Genomic DNA, 20,003 nt, shown 5'->3' with positions numbered 1-20,003 from the left:
GAGAAGGCGTGTGACGGAGGGGAGGAGGGGAGGGGCGGGCGGCACTCAAACTTCTCGCACCCCCAAAAGAAACTGAGCACCACACCCGCGTACATTAGCCTCTGTGTCCTCCTCTTCCACGACGGGTATGCCGGTCTTCCTCTCCCTCCCTCCCTCTCCTTGCACCGCTTATCGTTTCCTCCCTCGTTGATCCTTGTTGTCGAACCGCTTTTCTGCACGTGTGTGTGTATGTGTGCACGTGTGTGTGTGCATGTGTGTGTGTGTGCACGTGTGTGTGTGTGTGCACGTGTGTGTGTGCATGTGTGTGTGTGTGCACGTGTGTGTGTGTGTGTGTGTGTGTGCATGTGTGTGTGTGTGTGTGTGTGTGTGTGCAGGAAGCCAATGGGATGGCGGCTCGTTGAAAAGGGGAAAGGGGCGAAGGATGCTGCGCAGTTACGCGTGAGTGAAACTTGAAGGGGCTGAAAGTGTTAAATTTGACGGGTGTGTTTGTGTGTCAAGGCGAGGTGGGGAGCGGTCCGTGGGATGCATTGTGAGATGGACGGCAAGCGCGCCCTCTCCATCACCACCTCATCCATTCGCACACACATCCACGCTCACCTTTGCTTCATTTCTGTTCGAGCGAAACAACGACAAAAAGCAAACGATAACGCCGATGCCAGCAAGGGCAATAAACAGCATGGCGAGCGCAGTCAAACAGCCACACAGGAACTGTTTTGTCACGGACATGGCGGGTGTCGTGTGCACACCCCGCGCTACTACTGCGCACGGCGTTGCACCGTCCCTCTCCCCCCACCCTGCAGCGCTCCGTGCGCCGTGGACGCAGTAGCGTACAGGAGACACGGAGAGGGCAACGTGACGTAGGGGAGAGCAAATGAAGGGAGACAGTGTATTTTCCCTCTGGCTGGCTCTGTCCCCCTTCCCCGGGAACCTTTCGGCGCGAGTTTGCGACGTGTAAGGCTGTGGGTAAGAGTATGCGCAGCTCTGCGTGCGTGTGCCTCCCCTCTGACCATTTCTTCAGGTTAGATAAGAGCACGCATGCACAGACAATCATTCCCATCTCCCTCTGCCCTCTTTCTCACGCTCTTTGCATTCACGTCTTCATTGCTTTCACGTGTGGTGCCCGCCTAGATCAAACACATGCGCTACGGTGTCGGTGTGCCTGAGAAGTGTGCGTGACTACCAATCTCGCCTCTCTGCTCCGCCCTCCTCCTCTTCCCTCCTGCAGGCAGTCGGTGAGATGAGCTCCTCCTTCCCCTAAAAGAGAAAGCTCATCATTGGGCGACATGTGCAACAAGGGCCAGTTGACACCCCACATTGTATCCTCCACGTTGGCGTCCCCCTCGCACTCATGTCGGACCGGCTCCGGTGGCGTTGTAATGCGTGTATGCACGCATCCCACCTGCGCATGAACTCGCCAACCTGAGTTAAAACGCCTTCATTCTGTTGGTCGCCGAGTTCGATGTGAGGACTCGAAGCCCTTCAATCAGGACGGCATCGCAGCAGCCTCATTGGGAAGACTCCGACGGGTCGCGTTGCCGAACCCCAAGGAAGCCATCATGCGATTCTTGCGAAGTGAAAGGGATCGCCCCGGCGCGTGCATTACGCAGCTCGAAAAGACAAGACGCAGCAGACGCCTGCGAGGGGCGCTTCGAAAAGCTTCCCTACCTGGCGGGTGGAAGAGAAGCCGAGTGAAGAGAGTCGCCACCTTTTCTTGGAACGAGTTGAAGGTGATCAGGGAGTCCCAGTCCCCACATCGCCTTCCACGAGCCCCGGACTCGAGCTCCAGCATACCGAAGAAAACGTGAGGATTCTCCTCATCGTCTCCTCGGCGGCGCACAAGACGCTGGCCAGTGACGTCGGGTCCGTTTGGGAATTCCGCTCCATCTTGGGAGAGGTGAGAGCTGAGAGTGCCATACGTGGCACTGAGTTTACGAACGCCACGGAACCTCTGCCGCCGTGTAAAGCAGGCATGCATTGCTGCGGCTACTGTTGTGGCGGTTGGTCATGCGTGCAACACAGCCGAAGGTAGTGTTGACGGAGGTTGGAGGGTGGGGGGGGGAAGTGTCGGGCAGCGCATGCAAGGGGTTCGGGGGCACCACCACGTGGCGGCCGATGCACAGTCTGTAGTCCCGCGTAGCCCCATGGTCGCGAGTGTCAGCAATCCTCCGCCGAAGGAGCACGCACAGCAGTGTTGTTCGCTCATGCGATGAGAGCGTCGGCGCAGGCAATGCACACGTGCGCTGGCCACATCGTCAGCATCTTCAGGAGGCTTGGCGACCGTCATCACGGACTCACACTAATGGACACCGCGCTCGGAGCGGATGGCAAACCAGCTCTCCTCTCAAACGGGCGAGGCTGGTGAAGCGAAACAATGACGTGCTCCCGATATGCCGCAGCACAGAACCCGCCCCCTCCCTCCTGGTGCGTTGTCTGCTGCTGCTCGCCTGGAAAACGGCGAGTCGATGGCACAGGATCCAGCGTCTGAAGCCACGGTGCATTCGCCACGGGCCCAGCGATAGGATCACCCTGTACTTTGGTCCCGAGACCAAGACCAGCAAAACCTATCCTTATCCACGCTGACCTCCTCTGTGCGCGATACGCGGAGACGGAGCGGAGATGCTGGCGCAGCTTCCGGTGACCGCACGAAGAGGACAGCAGCCGAAGGAGAACATGTATGTGCACCCCACACCTCGAATACGCGACACCTTGCTCCCGCACACGTATCCGGCTCACAGCCTTCTTGGGCTTGACACTCCTCGCCACGCTCTTTGCTCGAGGAGTGCTTGCGATGTGCCTTCTTCGCGCTGCCGCTCGACGTCCTTCTCGGGCCCTCTTTCGACTCTCGCGGGCGCATTGGAGGCAGGCCCACCCCCGGTTCCACCTCTCCGCCCGGCCAGACAGGAAAGCCGAAAGGATGGACGGTCCAGCACTCTTGCGAGTAGCGGAACAAACAAGAAGAAGAACAACATGCGCATACCCTACGTGAATACCACCTTGCGTTGTGAGGCTCGGCGCAAGCGGCACAATCGCATACACCCCCTCAGTGGGCGGTGATGCGACTCTGCGTGTGCCACTGCTGACACGGCCAACTTTCTCTTTCCTCCACGCTACCCCCCTCCCCTCCTCCCCTCCTCCCCTCCCTCACGCTGGGGAAGAAAAGGAAGTTCTGCTCGCTGCACATGTATGTACGCTTCGCGGCGCGTCACCTCCCAACGCCCACGCTTTCTCAATAATTTGCTGGTTTTGAATCACTTGCAGCTCACCGCCGCCCCCCGCTCCCCGTCCCCTCCCTCGTTCTGCAGTGCGTCGTTGTGGGTGTGCGGGCGTGTAAGCAGTCGCGTCTTTGCGTCGCCACAACCACTCTAGCAAGAGCATATCTGTACACTCTTCGGAGCCTTGCCTGCTGTGCCTGTGTGCGTGTGTAGCTCACCTTGTCTCCGCTTCCCTGGCTGTGCACGTTGCGATAACAATTGCTCGCTACCGTGATGCCCGCCACAACGTCCGCGCGTCCGCCAGAGCGACGCTCTACACAAATGTACGGGGTGCCGTCTACTGTGACACCCGCCGGTGTCGCCAGTGCCGCAGGAGCAACAGCGGCTCCGCTCTCAGAGGCCGCCGTCCACGCTGTCCTGCCTACTGAGGATGGCGGCGTGTCGCCGCGCGGTCACAACCCTCCTTGTCTGCAGTATAAGTCTGGCTCTAAGCCACCGAGCCCGCAGTCCGCCTACAATGGCATCGCCGACGTGAGCGTGAATGTCGCGGGCAGCAGGTCGCCGGCTGCTGCTGCTGCTGCGGCTGCCTCCACTATGACCATTCGTGGGCTGCGAGGGCGACTGAGCGACGGCACTGTTCACCGCAAGCCGTACCCCTTTACAGCAGCGCAGCCAAGCACAGGAGGGTACAAGGACACGACGCGGTCGCTGCTGTCGCGCTACGGCGGATGCCTCTCTCGTGCGCGCACAGGTATGGTTACCTCAGCCTTGACAGCGGTGTCTTCTGCTTCGGGTGCTGGAGCGGGTACGGCGACGACGGAGTCGATGCACATGGTGAAGGAGGCATCGCTGCACAATACCTGGGCGGCAAACTTCAACAACACCGAGACTCTGCGCGAGACGGTGAGCACGAGTAACGGGGCCTACACCGCCTTTGAGGAGGAGCTCGTGCGAGAGTTGAACGAGTTACGGCGTGCGCCGGCGGCCTACGCGGCGATTGTCGAGCGAGAGGCCACGATCGGTGCTCCCTACGTCCAGGAGAACGATCTTTACTTCTGCGACGAGAGCGCGGCCGAGAGCGCGGCCGTGGAGTTGCGCCGCCACCTGGAGGAGCAGTACTGCCCTGTGCAATGCGAAGTAGCATCCACTGCCAGCTCCGCCGTCTCTCGTGCTATGATGCAAGCCGTGTCGCCGAAGACGGGTATGCAAGCCGGTCAGGAGAAGCGCAGGGGCAAGAAAGCTCTCGACGGTCCCCCATCATCTCCAGCGCTGTCCACGGGTGTTGGTGCGAGCAGCACCGCGCGACGGCGCAGCGGTCGGCCATCGCCAGCACCCCAGCGGCACACCACGGGCTTAGGGGCTCCCCACGGCGGGGGTGGACCGTCGTCGCGGCGGTGTACGATCTCGTCCGATCTCCCCGGCGGTGGGGTTACGGTGGCGGGTGTGTCTGCTCTGCGCGCGACCCCGGTGACGCTGCGCAGTCAAGGACTGCATGAACTGACCCTCTCTCAGCTGCGCCATCAGTTTCGCTGTCAGCAGCGCTACCGCGCCGCGCTGGAAGTGGCGCTGCGAGACATGAGAGCCTCTCAGAGGCAGGCCGAAGCGGCGCAGCAGGCGGCGTGGGCCTCCGAGGCTGAGAAGGCGCTGAGGAAGGGTCGCCGCCTCATGACGACGAACGCCTTCAACGTGAACATGGGAGCCTCCTCGACGCCCCTACAACACAACAACACGGTCGAGCCGAGCGTGCCGTCGGTGGTGCCACACAACCACAAGAAGCTGAGCCATACCAGCACTGCCACCTCAGCGATGCGCACAAGCAGCTCCTCGGAAGATCCCGTTTCGCTGCGCCGCAGCGAGGACATGGCGCAGCTGCGCAGCATGCACGAGGCGCGCATCCGGCGCATGGAGCAGAAGCTCCGCGACGTCCGTAACGCTTGCAAGCGCAGTCTTGCCGCCGCCAATATCGTGCTCGACGCGGTGCGTGCTCTGCGCGAGGCACAACCAGCGCCGCCCGTGCAACGCCACCGTGGCCTCTCGTTGGCCGCCCATGACACAGCTGTAATGTACTACGGCGACGAGGAGCGGGTGGCGGCGCTGCAGGACCTCTACGCGGTATCGCGTGCCACGCTGGTGGGGTTGGCCGAGTACCCTGGTGCACCTACAGCACCCCTGCCGACGCTAGAGCAACTCTCGCGACGGCTGGAGCAGTGCCAAGTAGAAGAAGCGAAGCCTAAAATCACGAGCGTCAGCAGCTCGCCCGGCCGGCGCAGTCGCTGTGAGGACGGCGACGAGGGCGACGTGCGCGAGCGGAGCGGGACGGAGGTGGCGCCGTCGTGGGTGTTGCCGTTGCTATCGGAGGAGGCGTCGCTTCTCGCCAACGTTGCAAAGAATGCATGCACAACGTACGGCTACATATCTGGCGAGGTGCACGGGCTCCACCTGCAGGTTATAACCGGGAGTCCACGCTCCCTGCTGCTGCAGATGATCCTTGGTTTGCTGACTCCTGTTCTGGACCTCTCGAACCACAGCCTACCGCAGAGCAGCGGTCAGGCAACGCAGAGGGTATCGTCACCGACGATGGCGAATAGTACCAACGCAACACGGTGCTACGCAGGAGTGCGCATCGAGGGCCATGTGTACGCGGCAGCCGGCGCACCCACCGGCACCAGAGACGCCGCGGCGCGCGCAGACTTGCCGCAGTTCCAGGTGGCGTCATCGCAGCAGGGGACGGGTGAGCGGGACCGTGCCGATCAGGTGCCGGCAGCGTGGCTGAGCAAAGAAGAAGCGCAGCTCGCAGCTCCTGAGCACAAGTGCAGCAACAGCGACACTGGCGCTATCACGGACGCGTCTCACGCTCAACGAGCTGCTGCTGCTGCGGCGCAGCGGCTGTGGCCTCTCCTGTGGACTGGCGCCTACACGATTGGGTGCGCCTGGCAGCAGGTGCGTGGCTGGCGCGATGTACCAACCTTTGCGGAGGCGTGCGAGGAGCGGCAGGCGATACAGTGTGCATCCTCCGGCACCCTTAGCAGCAGGGAGGCTACGCCCCCCTTCACGGGGGAGGCACACACTGTCATCTGCACGACGCTGCTGTTTGCCTCCGGTTTTGAGGAGTACGAAGTGGTGCGTGGGTGTCAGCATATGAGCCCAGCAGCGGCGCGGCGCGTTGTGCAGAGCACGCCAGTGACGGTGTTCGATGGCGGCCCGCAGAGCGCCAGCCACGGAGGCAGTATTGCGGACTCGGTCGAGGCGCGCCGTGCCGCTGTGGACGTGCACTCGACGCTGGGTGTGACACTGCTGACGCCCACCATGCACCCAATGCATATACACGCCAGCGACCCGTCGTGCCGCGCTGTCTGCGTGGCTGTGCGTGTGCCTTACACCTCACCAGGCTTCTCCTTCACGCACAGCTCCATGTGCGCCGGTGAGGATGGGCGAGTGTGCAGCGGCGGTTGTCGCGATCCCTCGATCCGTATTGTGGCTCAGGTGACTCGTCAGTGCGAGCTGACACCGCCACACCCAACCACGTGCACCGCTGAGGTGCTGACGCAGCGAAGTCCTGTGGACCCATCTGTTTGGCTGGTGCTGGTTGACACAGCTGCTACCTTTCAACGCCACGCCGCTGCGTTCACGAACAACGACGGTGCCGTCTTGAAAGCAGACGCGTCGCCCGGGACGGGCGCGACGACGATGTCTGCTACGAGCGCTGTCGTGCCGCTCGCCCTGCACATCTACGCAAAGGACATGAACGACGCGATGGGCGAGTTCGAACACGTCGCCTTTATCCGCATGCAGCAGTACCCACAGCCGCGCGAGGTGAATGCCGGCGCTGTCGCCATAGCCGCCTCTGCTGCGCCTGCCACGCCCGCTCCCTATGTGCTGATGGAGCCAGAGTGGCGCTACCTTCTGAATGGTCTCGCCTGCGTCGCTGCCTCGCCTCTCTCGACACAGACGGTGACGAGGCTGACCGCTACTTCTCACACGGCGGCGCAGGCATCTGTGCTTACAAAGGTGGCCAGTACCACGCCGACCGCGACGTCGGTGGGGTGGGCCACGCTGCATGAGCCGCTGCTTGGCAGGGATGGCGTGTTGCTCTGCCCGCTCTCTGCGGATCTTCGGGAGTCGGAGCGGTGCGGTGACATGCTGGAGGCGCTGCGAATCCATCACGAGACGACAAGTAGTGGCAGAGACGGCAAGGCGGCTGCAGCTGCTGGGCGTGTGATTCGTGTAGCAGTGCAGCTGCCTGCTAATTCCAATGTACGGTGGTGGCGTCGGCGCCTGATGAAGCTGCGTTGCCTACAAGAAAAGCTAACGGATGAGGTGGTGGCAGAGGGCGACGAGCAAACCGCCGCCTCGACCGCGCAGTCGCCAAGCGCTGCCTGTACTCACCAAGACCGCTCACCAGAGTCGCTAGCGGGGGGATGCAATCTCCCCGCAGCCGAACCCGCTCCGCCGTCGGATGATGGACATGCAGACGCGAAGGCCACGGCCCTCGGTGCCAGTAATGAGTCAGGAGAAGCTGCTACATCAGCGGCTTCTGTGACGCCGATCCTTGGATCTCCGCGTTCATCCGCGAACCCAGCAGCGATGGATGCGGAGGCTGGTGCGGCCGTAGAAGGTTCCTCCTCCGCTGCTGAAGTCGCCTCGGGGCCGCCCAAGGGGAAGGGTTCAGAGAAGAAGGTGAGCAGCGACGGCAAGCGCGAGGCGAAGAGGTCCCCAACCTCGGCTGCAGCAGGCGGCAGTGGAGCGAGGGCGCAGGGTGGTAGACGCTCGCCGTCCAACAACGCCCCTTCCGGCATGTCAAAGAAGAAAGCGCAGGCGCTGCACAACGACAGCGACGGCGCCATGGCGTCTTCGACAGCTGCCGCTGCTGCGGCAGCTTCCACGGGATCCTCCCTGGCATCCGCGCAGGCGCGCTGTCGCACGCTGAGCGTTTGCACGGCACCCAAGCTTCCCGAGAGCGGTGCGCTGCGCGAGTACGAGAGCATGGTTCAGCGTGCTGCAGGTATGACACCTGTGGCATCCCGTAGCGGCAGCGTGCAACCGTGCCTGCAGCCGTCGCTAATCTCCATCATCGGCCTTCGAGAGCTCTGCGCGCAGCTGCACACCGACCTGCAGATCTGGGAGGCGCACCTGAGGCGCGTGCGGCCCATCCTCTGTGGCGAGCGCGACCGCATAGCGACAGAGATAGTGAAGAAGAAGGGGAAGGAGCAACTGCGCCTGCAGCACGACCACGAGGATGTGGTGGGTGAGCTGCAGGTGATTGAAAGGGGCGTAGCGTCATTAAGTCAGGCAGCCGCGGCGGCCACCGACGCGTTGCGCACACGCGAGCGCACCCAGATGCTGCGTCGCGCTCGCCTCGTGCGCATCGCTGACGAGTTGGTCGCCATCGAGTCCTCGCCACCGAGGTTGGTTCCGAAGGATACGAGCGACAAGGTGGTAGCTGCACCGCTACCGTCCACGCCACCGCGGTCCGCAGCGCCGAAAGTGACGCTCCGTTTCTTCAAGACGGAGGGGGTCGCTGCCGGCAGCGGCTGTAAAGCGGCCTTCGCCGTCGCTCGTCCTCCGCAGCACCTGTCCTCACAGCGGGCTGGCGTGCTGGACTGCACGATGCGCGAGGACGCCCCCAAGCCCTCGGAGAGGGAGGCGGGTGAGGTAACGCTGGTCCCGCAGCCGTCGTCCGCCCGTGATGCAGCGTCCTCCTCATCGCCTTTGCAACCGCTCGAAGGCGACGGTAATAGCGCCGCTGACGTGTACGCGGCGACCTGCTCGATACCGCTGACGTTTGCCGGTCGCGCCACACTTTACATTGACGACGAGGTCGCTGTGACGTGGCTAGTGTGAAGTCTCCATCGCTGCGTAGGCTGCGCTGCCCAAGACAAGTGTTTTGGTTTCGCTCCACGAATCTGTCGAGCGCCCCCACAGTGTGAGAGGGTGAGTGCGTGTCTGTGTGTGTGTGTGTGCTTGCGGCTGTCCATCTGTGAATCGCAGGCATGCCGTTATACCCGTGTACGCACGTTGTCTCTGCGCTGGTGCGTGTTCACGTTTGCCTGCCCATGTACTGTTAGGCGTCACTTGCTTTTTCTAGTTGCCTTTTCGGCTTGTAGTTGTTACGTGGCAACGGACACCGGTGTGCGTGTGCTCAGCAGTCTGTCACGCACTTGCCTCGCCACCGTCTCTCTTGCATTCTCCTGATCTTTTTATTCTTGGCAAACCGTGTGAGGCGAACGTGCATTGCATTGTTTCACCTTTTTCCTGTACTTGCTCTTCCCTCCTTCAAGGAGCAGTAGCAACAACAACCATGTACACTAGTTGATGTCGCCATCAAGCCTGTTCCATTTCCTTTCTTGTGTGTATCTTCAGTCGGCGGGTGCGTGGGATGCCCATGCCTTACCCTTTACACGCCTTCCATGCCTGCGCAGACGAATGAAAGCCCCAAAGATGTATGTCTCATGGAGTCGGTGCTGCTGGACACGCACACGTGCTCACACTCACACACACACACACAAATAGCGCTTCTGTACGCTGTCGTTGTTGGACAATGCTTTGCGACCGCTGTCCCTCGTTGATGTCTTCCCCCCCTTTCCCGCCCCTCTCCTCTCTTCGTTCCTTTCTCTTCTGCTCATGTGCGTGTCTGTGAGTCGTTGAAACAGAGGGCAACGGACAAGACGTGCTTGCTGCGCGTCGATGGCCCACCAACGCGGGCGTGGGCGAGATGGAAAACATGGGCATGACTGCGACTGCGTGTGTGTGTGTGTGGCCTCCTTTTGCTTCACCTCTCAAGAGGAGAGCGAGGTGCTTTGCGCTGCACACGGTCGCTCACATCTACCGCATCGCCATGATCCTTGTCTCTGCCTGCCTTTGCATACCACCAGTTTGCCCCTCCCTCCCTCCCTCCCTCCCTCCAGCCTTCCACACACATGCGGACACCCCCTCCCTCCTCGCTTTCTTTTTATCGTCGAGTGGGTGCCACCTTTAGCTCCTTACGTCTCGTTGCCCAGGCACATTCTCCGTCACCACTTTTATTGCCCCCAGTCTCTCCCCCCCTCCCCTCACCCCCGTATATATCTATCGTCGTTTCGCTGCACAGCTGTCGATCGCTCCTTCTCAGTCCCATCTCTTCGCTACCCCCGACTCTCCCAACGTCTCCCGGAGCATCCTCACTTTCCACAGGACATCCTGTCTTACACTCATCCCAGACAAAACAAGCCCGCGTCCTCTCCCTTATTCTCGTTGCACGCCGCACCGTTGCAACTTTGGGCTTCCATGTCTGCCGCTTTCGATACTCAGAAACACGCAACGAAAGGAGGGCGTCTTCTGCTCATCCAGCGCCGCGCTGCAGCAGAGGCACCGTGAAGCAGCGCAGGTAGGCGTCACGTGATGTTGTTCTTGTTCATGTGATGATCGTCCTCGGAAGCCTCTGCAAGCACATACCTCCCCATTGTATGCGCACAGAACACATCCATCGGTCACCCACCCACCTACCTCCACCTCTGCACCCGTGAGGCTCTGCTCTGCTGGCCCTTCCGTACCTCCGCTTCCTTTTCCGTGTTCCCCCCCCTCGTCTTCCCCCTCTTCTCTGGTGCATCCAGCGCAGGGTGCGTCTCTCTTCTTCTCCACCCCCTTCACTACCCCGAGGCAGTCTTGCCTGTGGCGCTCTGCGTGCGCGCGTGTCTGCTCCTCCGTGCGTCTCTCTTCCCGCGCTCTCTCTATCCACATTCTCTTCGCCCCATCGCACACGCTCGCTCACACACCGATACCCACGCGCGCGGCAGAAGAGGCACGCCGCCATGCCCAACGACACCCTTCAGGTCAAGCTGTCACAAGACAGCCTCTTCTTTCCCTTGCCCTTCACAAACGCCACCATCGATAATGTCGTGCAGGTGAAGAACATGCTGCCGGTCGTGCAAGGCGACCCGAAAGCGAACGTCATCTCGTTCAAGATCCTGAGCCGAGTGCAGAACAGGTACTCTGTTCACCCCCCTGTCGGCTTCATTGGCGCTGGTGAGCATGCCACGATCATCTTCTCCTTCAACCCCGAGCACGTCAAGATGGCCAAGAACCCGGAGGAGCGCGAGCTGCCGACAGAGGCGACAAAGGACGCTATTCACGTCGACTTCGCTGTTGTTGACGCGCCGTCTGTGCAGACGGCGCTGGCGCATTGGGTTCCTGGCAGCAAGGAGACAAAGGCGTCGTGGGAGGTTGTAGCCGACGCTTCGCGGTTTTGGAAGCAACGTGGGCAGGTGAAAGAAAATTCGCCGATCACGATGCGCTACAAGCTCAGGTGCGTCTTCGCGACGCGGAACAACGTGCCCGACAGCCTTGTGATGTGCATGAAGGAAGAAGGCGGCTGCTGCAAGCTGATTACGGACGGCGCCGCACCGCTGCCGAGGACTCGGCCTCCCATGACATCGTCGACGCAGCCGCAGAACACAGCCCCTCCGGAGGCGCCGCCGCACCGCTACTCTGAGAGTCAACGCACCACGCCGACTACGCGGTCCCCGCGCAGCGATGCCTGTTGCACTCCGTGCGCAATAGGTCCCCCGGGCATCTTTACAATGGGGCCGGGTGCGGCCGCGGCCGCGTCGGCGCCGTCCGCCTCTCCACCGTCTTCGGCACCAACACAGAAGTCGAAGACTTCCGCCGGGATTACTTGTGGCGACATCACACTGAAGAGCATCGCGGAGGAAGTACTGAACTACAAGCTCTCCTACAGGGCGGTGGGTGTGCTGCTGTTTCTCACGCTGCTATGCGGCCTGCTGGACCAGTCCAACCTCCTGACGTGGCTGATTGCGAAACAGTAGCGTTGCACCCGCATCCGAAGTTGAGCGCACAAACGCAACGCATCTTTCAGCTCCGCTACCCATGTGTGGACACGGCGGCGATTCGTGCCGTTGTGTGGCCTTCGCGCGCACTCGCTCTTTCTCTCTTCTCCCTCTTACGCTGTGAGTACTTCCCATCCTTGGTGCGCTCTGGCGTCGTCTCCTTGTCGAACGCTCGGGGCCGACTGTTTTCCGCTCTTTTCATCGCTTCTCGACCCCCCGACTTGTTGTTGTTTTCGTTGCCACGTGTTGCTCCATCTTGGTCTGCCATCCTCCTCCCCCTCCTCATTGGGCCCCACGCATCCCTCGTGCGCACCGGCGCCGTCGCCGCTGGCTGCTGTTGCTGCTGCAGCCGTATTTTGGGCACACATGTTGTGCTCGCAGAGGGGATACTACCACTCAAGCGAAGAGTCTGGATTCGAGGAGGGAGTGGGAACGGAAGTGTGGGGCTGTCGAGTCGAAAATAAGCGACCGTGACGTCGGGGTGTGAGAGGTGTAAGCGTGAGGGTTGGGAGGGTGGGGGCCATGCAACAATGCCAGCGCAAGAGGGGTATACCAAGCTTGTGTAGGATGGTCTTTCTTGTTTTTCTTTTTCGTTTGGCTTGGGCGCCTCGTTCGCGTCGGCGTTTTGTGTTTCCGCGGACGTCGGGGCACAGCGACAGGCGTGCTCCACTCAGTCAGTCTCTCCGTCTGCTGTGTGCACTGTGCGACGAGGAAGCACACATGACGACCTCCCACCCCTTCCCAAAGAAAAAACAAAAAGGGACATGAAGAGGCCATGTCACTGGATGGTCGCGCGTGTGCGCTAGCGACAAGCCGTATGTTGTCTTCTCTTCAGTTGCCGAGCTAGCACAGACTCGTCTGCCCTTAGCGCGACTCACCCACCCCCTGTTCAGTTGGTTCTCGCTCGGCAAAGATGTCACCAGAGGAGGAGGTGGATGGGATGTTTCGTTAGTGGCACCACCTACCTAGATGCACCTGACCCATCGTGATAACAGTGACGGTGGTGTTTTTGTGAGCAGCAGTGCAAGGAGAAACTGACCGGACGTACTCGTGAGGCAATACAGGCTACTTGTTCGTGCCCTTCTCAATTTTTATAATGTACGCTCGCTTGGTGCGATCCTCCCGTTCTTTGTTTGTTTTCCCCCTGTTGTGCTTCTCTCTCTGCGGCCCGCCCCTTCCCCCTCCCTTCTTCGTCCTCTAAGAGTCTTCCGCATTTTAGTTTCGTGAGTGCCTGGTTTTCCTTGTTCATCTCCACCTCTTCGCTCTTCCTCTCCCCGTGCCTCTCTCCTTCTCCACACGAAGACACACGCATACACGCACCTGCCTCGATGCCAGCACCTCGCGGCTGTTTAGTTTGTATGGCTTACTTTCTTCGTTGCACCCGTCAAAGCTTCGACGAAACACGAAAGGAGTCGGGGGAGACGCGCAACGGGAGGATCACTGCTTCACCTCGCTCCTTCCATGCTTTCCGCCACCGTGTCTTTCCTCATCTCCCCGCGTCTTTTTTTTTTTTTTGCTCTCCCTGATGACGGATGGGGAGGGGGGGGCACACACCTCCGTGCGTGGCGTCTCACGGTCCCGTACCTCTCCCTCCCCCACTCTGTGGCGAAAGTCAGGCAGCCCCCACACCCCCACCCCTGCCAGTGCCGAACCGCTTCTGGTGGTGACAGGGTCAGGTGCCCACTCCACAGGGGGGAGGCCAGCGCGACTCCTGTTGGCAGTCAGGCCCTGGACGGCGTGTTGCTGGAGCGGCCGGTGACTGTGAAGGCGCTTGTGCCGTCCTCGCGATGGGCCGAGCGATGACGGGCCTGTGTGGCCGGGCCGGGGGTGAGAGCGGGTGGCTGGGCTCATGCTCCATGGCGGCGAATGGCCGCGCTGCAGCAGAAAAGGGCATAAAAACAAATTCTTCGGAGGCATTCGCGAATCTGTGAACCCCAGGGGCCAATCTTGCTTATACGTACGCACGGTCACGCAGCAAGGCACCCTTGCAGATCACCCGCCGATCGAACGGGCGTATGTGTGCCTGTTTAGTTACGTCTACTCTGCCACCTGCTGCCTCTTCCCCCTGATTCGTCTCCTGTCAACCCATCCACTCGAGCACGTGTACACACAGGCACACAGAGACATAAAAACGCTGCTTTCCCTAGCGGTGGGCTAGATTGCGTCACCATTCGTGTCTTCCTCTGTCGATAATCCATCACATGCGGCAGCCACTCGCATGTGACATATTGCTGCTACCACGAGTGTTGCGGCTGCTGCTCTCTTCGCCGTCGGGCGCGCGTCGTTCTTTTGCCTTTGGTGCTTCCCTTTTCTGTTCGCTTTCACCGGCTGACCGCCGTGTGACGTCTCACTCTTGTGGCTGGCATTGTTGACCTGCTGATTCTTCAATCCACAACGAGGTTTGTTTACTCGCTTGCGTTCACGGTCGGCGTTAGAGTTGTTTGGACAGTTGCACGGTCACCCCTTTCCATATCGGCGCACCGCTTGCGTTTTTCGTCGCCCTCGTCTGTCGCTCGCGCGGGTTTAGTGCTTGTCCTTTGTCTGCCTCGCGTCCTCGAGGAGGCGGTCGAAGGGGTCCATTCCGTATGGAAGACACCCACACGCGCGCGATCGAGAAGCCCGCTTCCCCCTTCCCCTGCATAGGCGCACCGACACGCGCTCCTGTCGACGGTCACGCGTGGTATCTTGCTTTTCGTTGTCGTCTGCATCACATGCGTGTCTGCTGCTGCCAACACCGGGCGACTGATTGAACAACGTGCTGTGAGAGGTGGGAGAGAGGAATCGTCCCACCGGGGGAAGGGTGAGGTGGGAGGGCACGGCACAAGCGTAGGCGCTCCTCTAGAGCTTCTTTTTTTGTATATTTCTGCTCTTCCCTGCTTGCCTTCTGAACAGGGCCGACAACGGTGTAGGCGTGCCGCCGTGATTGTCGGCCAGCGATGAGCGCGTCCACATCAGCGTCTTTGGAGGATGGTGCGCCGGCGGGTTCAGTGACAACAACGCCAGCGCACGGCGATTGCAGCACCGCTCCGCCGTCTGCATCGGCAGACACGGTGCCGTCCTCAGACTTCCTGAAGTATCTTACTGAGAAGGCGGCGCTACTAAACCTATTCAGGGAGGGCCAACTTCAGCGAGCGGCAACAACGGCGTCAGACTCAACAAAGACTCTCCCACACGTGTGTGAAGCAGCACCGCACGATGCCGTCGGTCTACCGACGGTGGTGGCGGCCAACCGACCGTGTACACCGCCACCCGCTCGGGCCACTGCGCTGCCCGGCTCCATTTCTGACAAGATACCCTTTAACACCTTTCTGTCGCACCTGGCCCTGCCAGGCGTACACACGGGTGCAGAGCGCACGACGGATTCGCCTACGCCGATGCAAGACGGCGGGCTTGGCAGTGGGGCGGAGGGAGTCGACAGCACGAGGGCCGTACCCGAGAACCGTGCGCCGTCGTCGACCTCGTCGCCGCCGCATGTCCATCAGCTGCGGTCGAGACAGTTTTTTCTCCCTGCCCTTTGTGAGGTGTGCAAGGCGACGGTTCTGAAAGCGAAGATGTGGTCGCAACCACAGCCGCAGCAGGCGATGTTGACGACGCCGCAGTCGGGAACTGCCTCGTCGCCGCCCTTCGCTCTGTTATCGTTTCTTGCATCACCCACAACGCCATCTGAGGTGGCGTGCTCTCTGTTACCTGCAACGGCGACCCCCTCCTCCTCGTCGACGTCCTCGCCAGCTGTGGCTGCTGTTGCTGCAGCTCCGTCTCAGCCGTTTCTTGGATTCGGCACGGAAGGCTACCGATGCAATATCTGCGGCCTTGTGTTGCACATTCACTGCCTCGCCAAGATGCGGCTGGTGCACGAGTGCGAGGTCCTTGCTCCAGTCGCGCATCCGATGCCGTCCACCTTGCCGACATCGGCTTTATCTTCCTCTTCCACCTCTGCGCCCACGACGTCGGCGGCGGTGGAAACGGGCACTGCATCATCCTCGATAGTTAGCGGACCCTTTTCGTGGGATAGCGCCAAGGCAATGCTGGTGAGCTACCTCGACCCTGACGACAGCGCCAACAACCTCCGCGACGCCAATGCGAAGGCCGTGCTTAGGGGTGTGTACGCGCTGCTCGACACGGTGATTGCGCGCTATCCGACGTTGACGCCGCTTACTTTGTTGAAACGGTACTCGACGATGCAGGATCTGAGCAACGCGCATCAGGCGCTATATGCAGCGTGTGCGGCATCTCTGGACGACACGGCGCTCCTCCGCAGCATCAGCTGGGATGAGGTGCGACTGCACTGGAAAGCTCAGACTGGTGTCACCGCCACCACATGCACCACGCCCGCCTTCGCGGCCCTTCGGCCGCTGCGCGTGGACAAGTCCGTCCTCGACAATCTCAAGACGAGTGTGAAGGGTGCCGGCGGCAAGGGCTTCTTCTCGTCCCCCTTCTTGCGAAAGGGGGCGGCAACACCGATGACGGCACAGCGGGCGGCATCCGGTGATAATGATGACGTCGCGTCATCAACGTGGCCCCTCGCTCATTATCCGGTGCAGCTGCTGCTCTGGCAGGCCATGCGGTACGCTACGGCAGTCTACGGCGAAGTGTACCGGCGCGGCTCCCTCTCCTCCACATTCTCGGTCGCACTGCTCTTTACGATCAAACGCAGCGGCGCCGAAGTATCGAAGCAGGAAAATGACTCAGCGGTGACGAGCCTGCTGGAGCTGCCACCGAGTGCTCTGCGGCTGTCGCGGTGGGCCTCACAGGCTACCGAGCCGAGCTACGCCCTCCTCGTGGACGACGTCGCCGGCCGCATCGTCGTTTCCTTCCGTGGAACGTTGAACACGTTCGACATCATGACAGACCTCGCGGCGGTCAGCCAGCCATTTTGTGGTGGCTACGCCCATCAAGGTGCAGCGGAAGTGGTGAATACGCTATTTGATCAGCGGGCCTCGCGGTATGGGGAGAGAGTGGAGCGACAAAGGAAAGCAGCCACAGCTGCGACGGCGGTCGAGGCGGTCACAGACGCGACTCCGTCCTCTCCAGCGAAGAGAGTCGTGGGTGTGGAGGAGCAGACATCGCTTAGTGCCACCGACAGTGAAACAGATGGCATCGGTGCCCCGGAAGCGACCAAGGAGCCGGTGATGGTCGCCCTGAAGCCGTATGCGCTGCAGCCGCTGGACACACCAGATGGCCTTCTCGACGGGCTCGAGCAGCTTGCGGCGGAGAACCCGTCCTATTCGATTCTCATCACAGGCCACTCGCTCGGCGGCGGTGTTGCTGTGCTCTTCGCCACTCGGTTGCGCTATGACGAGGTACTACCGCCGGCTGTGCTCAAGCGCATTCACGTGATCGCGTTTGCACCGATGCCGACCTTGTCCCTGCCAGCTGCTTCGTGTTTTGACCAAGTGAGCTGCGCGCGGGCCGACGGCGGCTACGGCCGTCGCGATGTGCCGCAACAGAGCGCTCCAGTGGGCGCGTGCTTTCCGGTATGGAGTGTTGTGAACGGCTTTGACTGCGTGCCGCGACTGCAGGTGAATACCATTGATCGACTGCTGCGGCAAGTGGTCGGACCTCAGATCGCTGCCTCTGCCGAGGTGTCGTCGGCTGCGGCCCCGGCCGCCACAGATGCACGGCAGCAAGTACTTCGAGATTTGCGTGAGCGTGACATAGCGACATACGGCGTGGCTTCCGGCGCGCATGCGGAAACGGAGATGGTAGACATGCCCACAGCGCCCACCAAGGCCGCCGCGACGGAGGCCCCATTGCCGTGCGTACACGACAACGCCATGCCAACAGCAGTGGATGATACCGTGGAGGACGCCGCGCACACCTCAGTTTCTGAGGCGATGATTAGAGTGTGCACATCGGTGGACAGTGGCGCTCAGGGGGCATCAAATCTCAAGAGCTTACCTTCGAAGAGCGAGGACAGGAGGCACGAGGCGCGGGATCTCTCTCACGAGCTTCACCACCCTGGACGGGTGCTGCTACTCACCTCGCCGTGGGACGGCATGACGAACCGCCTGGTGGACGTGCCACGTGGCCATCCTGTCATGCACGAGCTGTTCCTTATGAAGTCCATGCTGATGCAGCACATGTTGGACTCGTACAGCGCGTCACTAGGAGAGATACATGAAGATCCACGACACGCAAGCAGAGAGGAGCGGAGCTAGGTAGCGTGGTGCCGACGAGTGTCTGGGGGGGGGCTATACAGGGCACGACACTTGCCCCCTCCCTAACCTCTACCTCTGGCTGTAGCGGTGAGGCTCGGTTGGTGGAAGCAGGTGCACCGCTCTCACAGAGCTGACGGTGACACGAGAGTGGTGTGGTGGTGAGGCCGGAGATGCCGGGGAGAGGCGACGGAGCGGGATGAGCAGAGTTCGAGGCGCTTCCGCCTTGATTGCAGGGGTGAGTGTGCTGGAGAAGGGGGAGGGTCCTACGATGGCAGGGTAGCTTTCTCTTTACGTGTGCTTTCAGATGCCCAATGTGTGAGAGCTTCTGCTGGAGCTTGGTGGCGGGTGGTGGTGTTGGTGAAAGCATAGGGAGAACAAATACGAACCCGGCAAGCGCGTCGAGCGTGCAAGGGTGAGCAGGCAGTGGAGTGGAAGGGGTTTGTGTGTACGTGTGTATATGTCTGAGCACAACCGCCCAGAGTCGTGATCGAAGGTTGCCGGAAGTTTAGAGCGGACACGAGGAAGGGGGAGGGGGGCACTTCTGCGCGGGTGATGAGCAGCATCCATTGCGATGGGCGCTGGGCCGTGAGTGGGGGCGGTCCACGCACCTAGTGATAGACGCGCATGTGCACAGGTACGCACGCTACAACGACACGCACACACTCAGACTGATATACGCACAAAACAGAAAACAAACAACAAACGTACGCATACATGCACCGACCTTGAGGTGTGCCACACTCATGACCCCATGCAACGAGAAGGGACAGGGGGGGGCAACCCCGCCCGCCCACCCACCCACCCACCACCACCGGAGCAGCAGTGACTAACAGTGCAGTAGCAGGAAGCAGCTGCAGAAAGCGCAGTGAGTGGGCCAACGCTTCACCTGTTGGCGTGCTAACGATGACGTGATCGCGACAGCGATACCTCTATGTACATGCACACAGCAACGCCAGCGCTGGAGCAATGCATGCTTCAGTGGCAGAGAAGCGACGACAGCAACTACAACGGCAGCAGCAGGGAGAGTGAAGATGGTTCACTGGATGGGGTCTGTGTATTTCCTCGTGGATGGGTGGGCGACGCATGGCGGGCATCGAGAGGGGGTGGATGCATTGAGAGGAAGCGTAAGCGGACGAAGGAGAGAGAGGAGGGGCGGGGCAGCGGGAACGGGAAGGGGGGGTGGCCGTGGTACATATATATGTATATCTATACATGTGTGTGTGTGTGTATGTGCGTAAGCGTGTGTGCCTGTGACTGCGCCGCCTGAGAGAGCTAAGACGAGAGAAGCCGTGCATACGTATCTCTACACACACAGCAAGGAGAGGCACACGTGCATCCATGCTGGTCTCTCAGTGCCGCCCCTCTCGCCCCTTGTCATCCTCGGATGCTTTTCCCTTCTCCATCCACCTTCTTCCCACCAGAATAAAGGGACACCCCCCAACCCCCGCAAACAACACATGTGCGCGCGCACACACACACACACGCACACTTACACACACACACACACACGTACACGCTCACTTCTTCGTCTTGTTGTTCTTTTCGTTCAGCGTTTCCTTCTTTGTCTTTTGCCTTCTTCGTGTGTGCATGTGTGCGTGCGCCTTCTCCTTTCGGATGTGTTATCATTTTTTTTTTTTTGAAATAGCTTGCTGATGTTTGTCTATGTGTGCAGTTGTGTGTGCGTGTGTGTTTTGTTTTGTTCGCGCACTTCGCCCGAACATTCCTCACCTGCCACACACGCTTCCTTTTGTCCTTTGCTTTGTCTCTTCTTCGCTGTTCTCCTGCGTCTCACTCTGTCTCTCTCTCTCTCT

General features: G+C 60.8%; 3 protein-coding genes across 3 annotated transcripts; all 3 read left to right on the top strand.

The window, feature by feature from the left end:
* Positions 1–3,965: 3,965 nt before the first annotated feature.
* LMJF_27_2130 (conserved hypothetical protein) lies at positions 3,966–9,053 on the top strand (the record flags this gene model as incomplete). The annotated part of the gene is made up of 1 exon (XM_003721974.1): positions 3,966–9,053. The coding sequence occupies one exon, from the start codon at positions 3,966–3,968 to the stop codon at positions 9,051–9,053; it is 5,088 nt and encodes a 1,695-aa protein (XP_003722022.1).
* Positions 9,054–10,999: 1,946 nt separating this feature from the next.
* LMJF_27_2120 (conserved hypothetical protein) lies at positions 11,000–12,013 on the top strand (the record flags this gene model as incomplete). Its single annotated transcript, XM_003721973.1, has 1 exon — positions 11,000–12,013. One exon carries the CDS (start codon positions 11,000–11,002, stop codon positions 12,011–12,013), a length of 1,014 nt encoding a protein of 337 aa, XP_003722021.1.
* A 3,860-nt stretch (positions 12,014–15,873) lies between these two features.
* On the top strand, positions 15,874–18,192 carry LMJF_27_2110 (hypothetical protein; the record flags this gene model as incomplete). The annotated part of the gene is made up of 1 exon (XM_003721972.1): positions 15,874–18,192. One exon carries the CDS (start codon positions 15,874–15,876, stop codon positions 18,190–18,192), a length of 2,319 nt encoding a protein of 772 aa, XP_003722020.1.
* Between the last annotated feature and the right edge of the window lie 1,811 nt (positions 18,193–20,003).

Source organism: Leishmania major, chromosome 27 (assembly GCF_000002725.2).
Source record: "Leishmania major strain Friedlin complete genome, chromosome 27".
Taxonomy (NCBI): Eukaryota; Euglenozoa; class Kinetoplastea; order Trypanosomatida; family Trypanosomatidae; genus Leishmania; species Leishmania major.
Note: the sequence above shows the minus strand (reverse complement) of the source record. Positions and strands in the feature narration are given on the sequence as shown.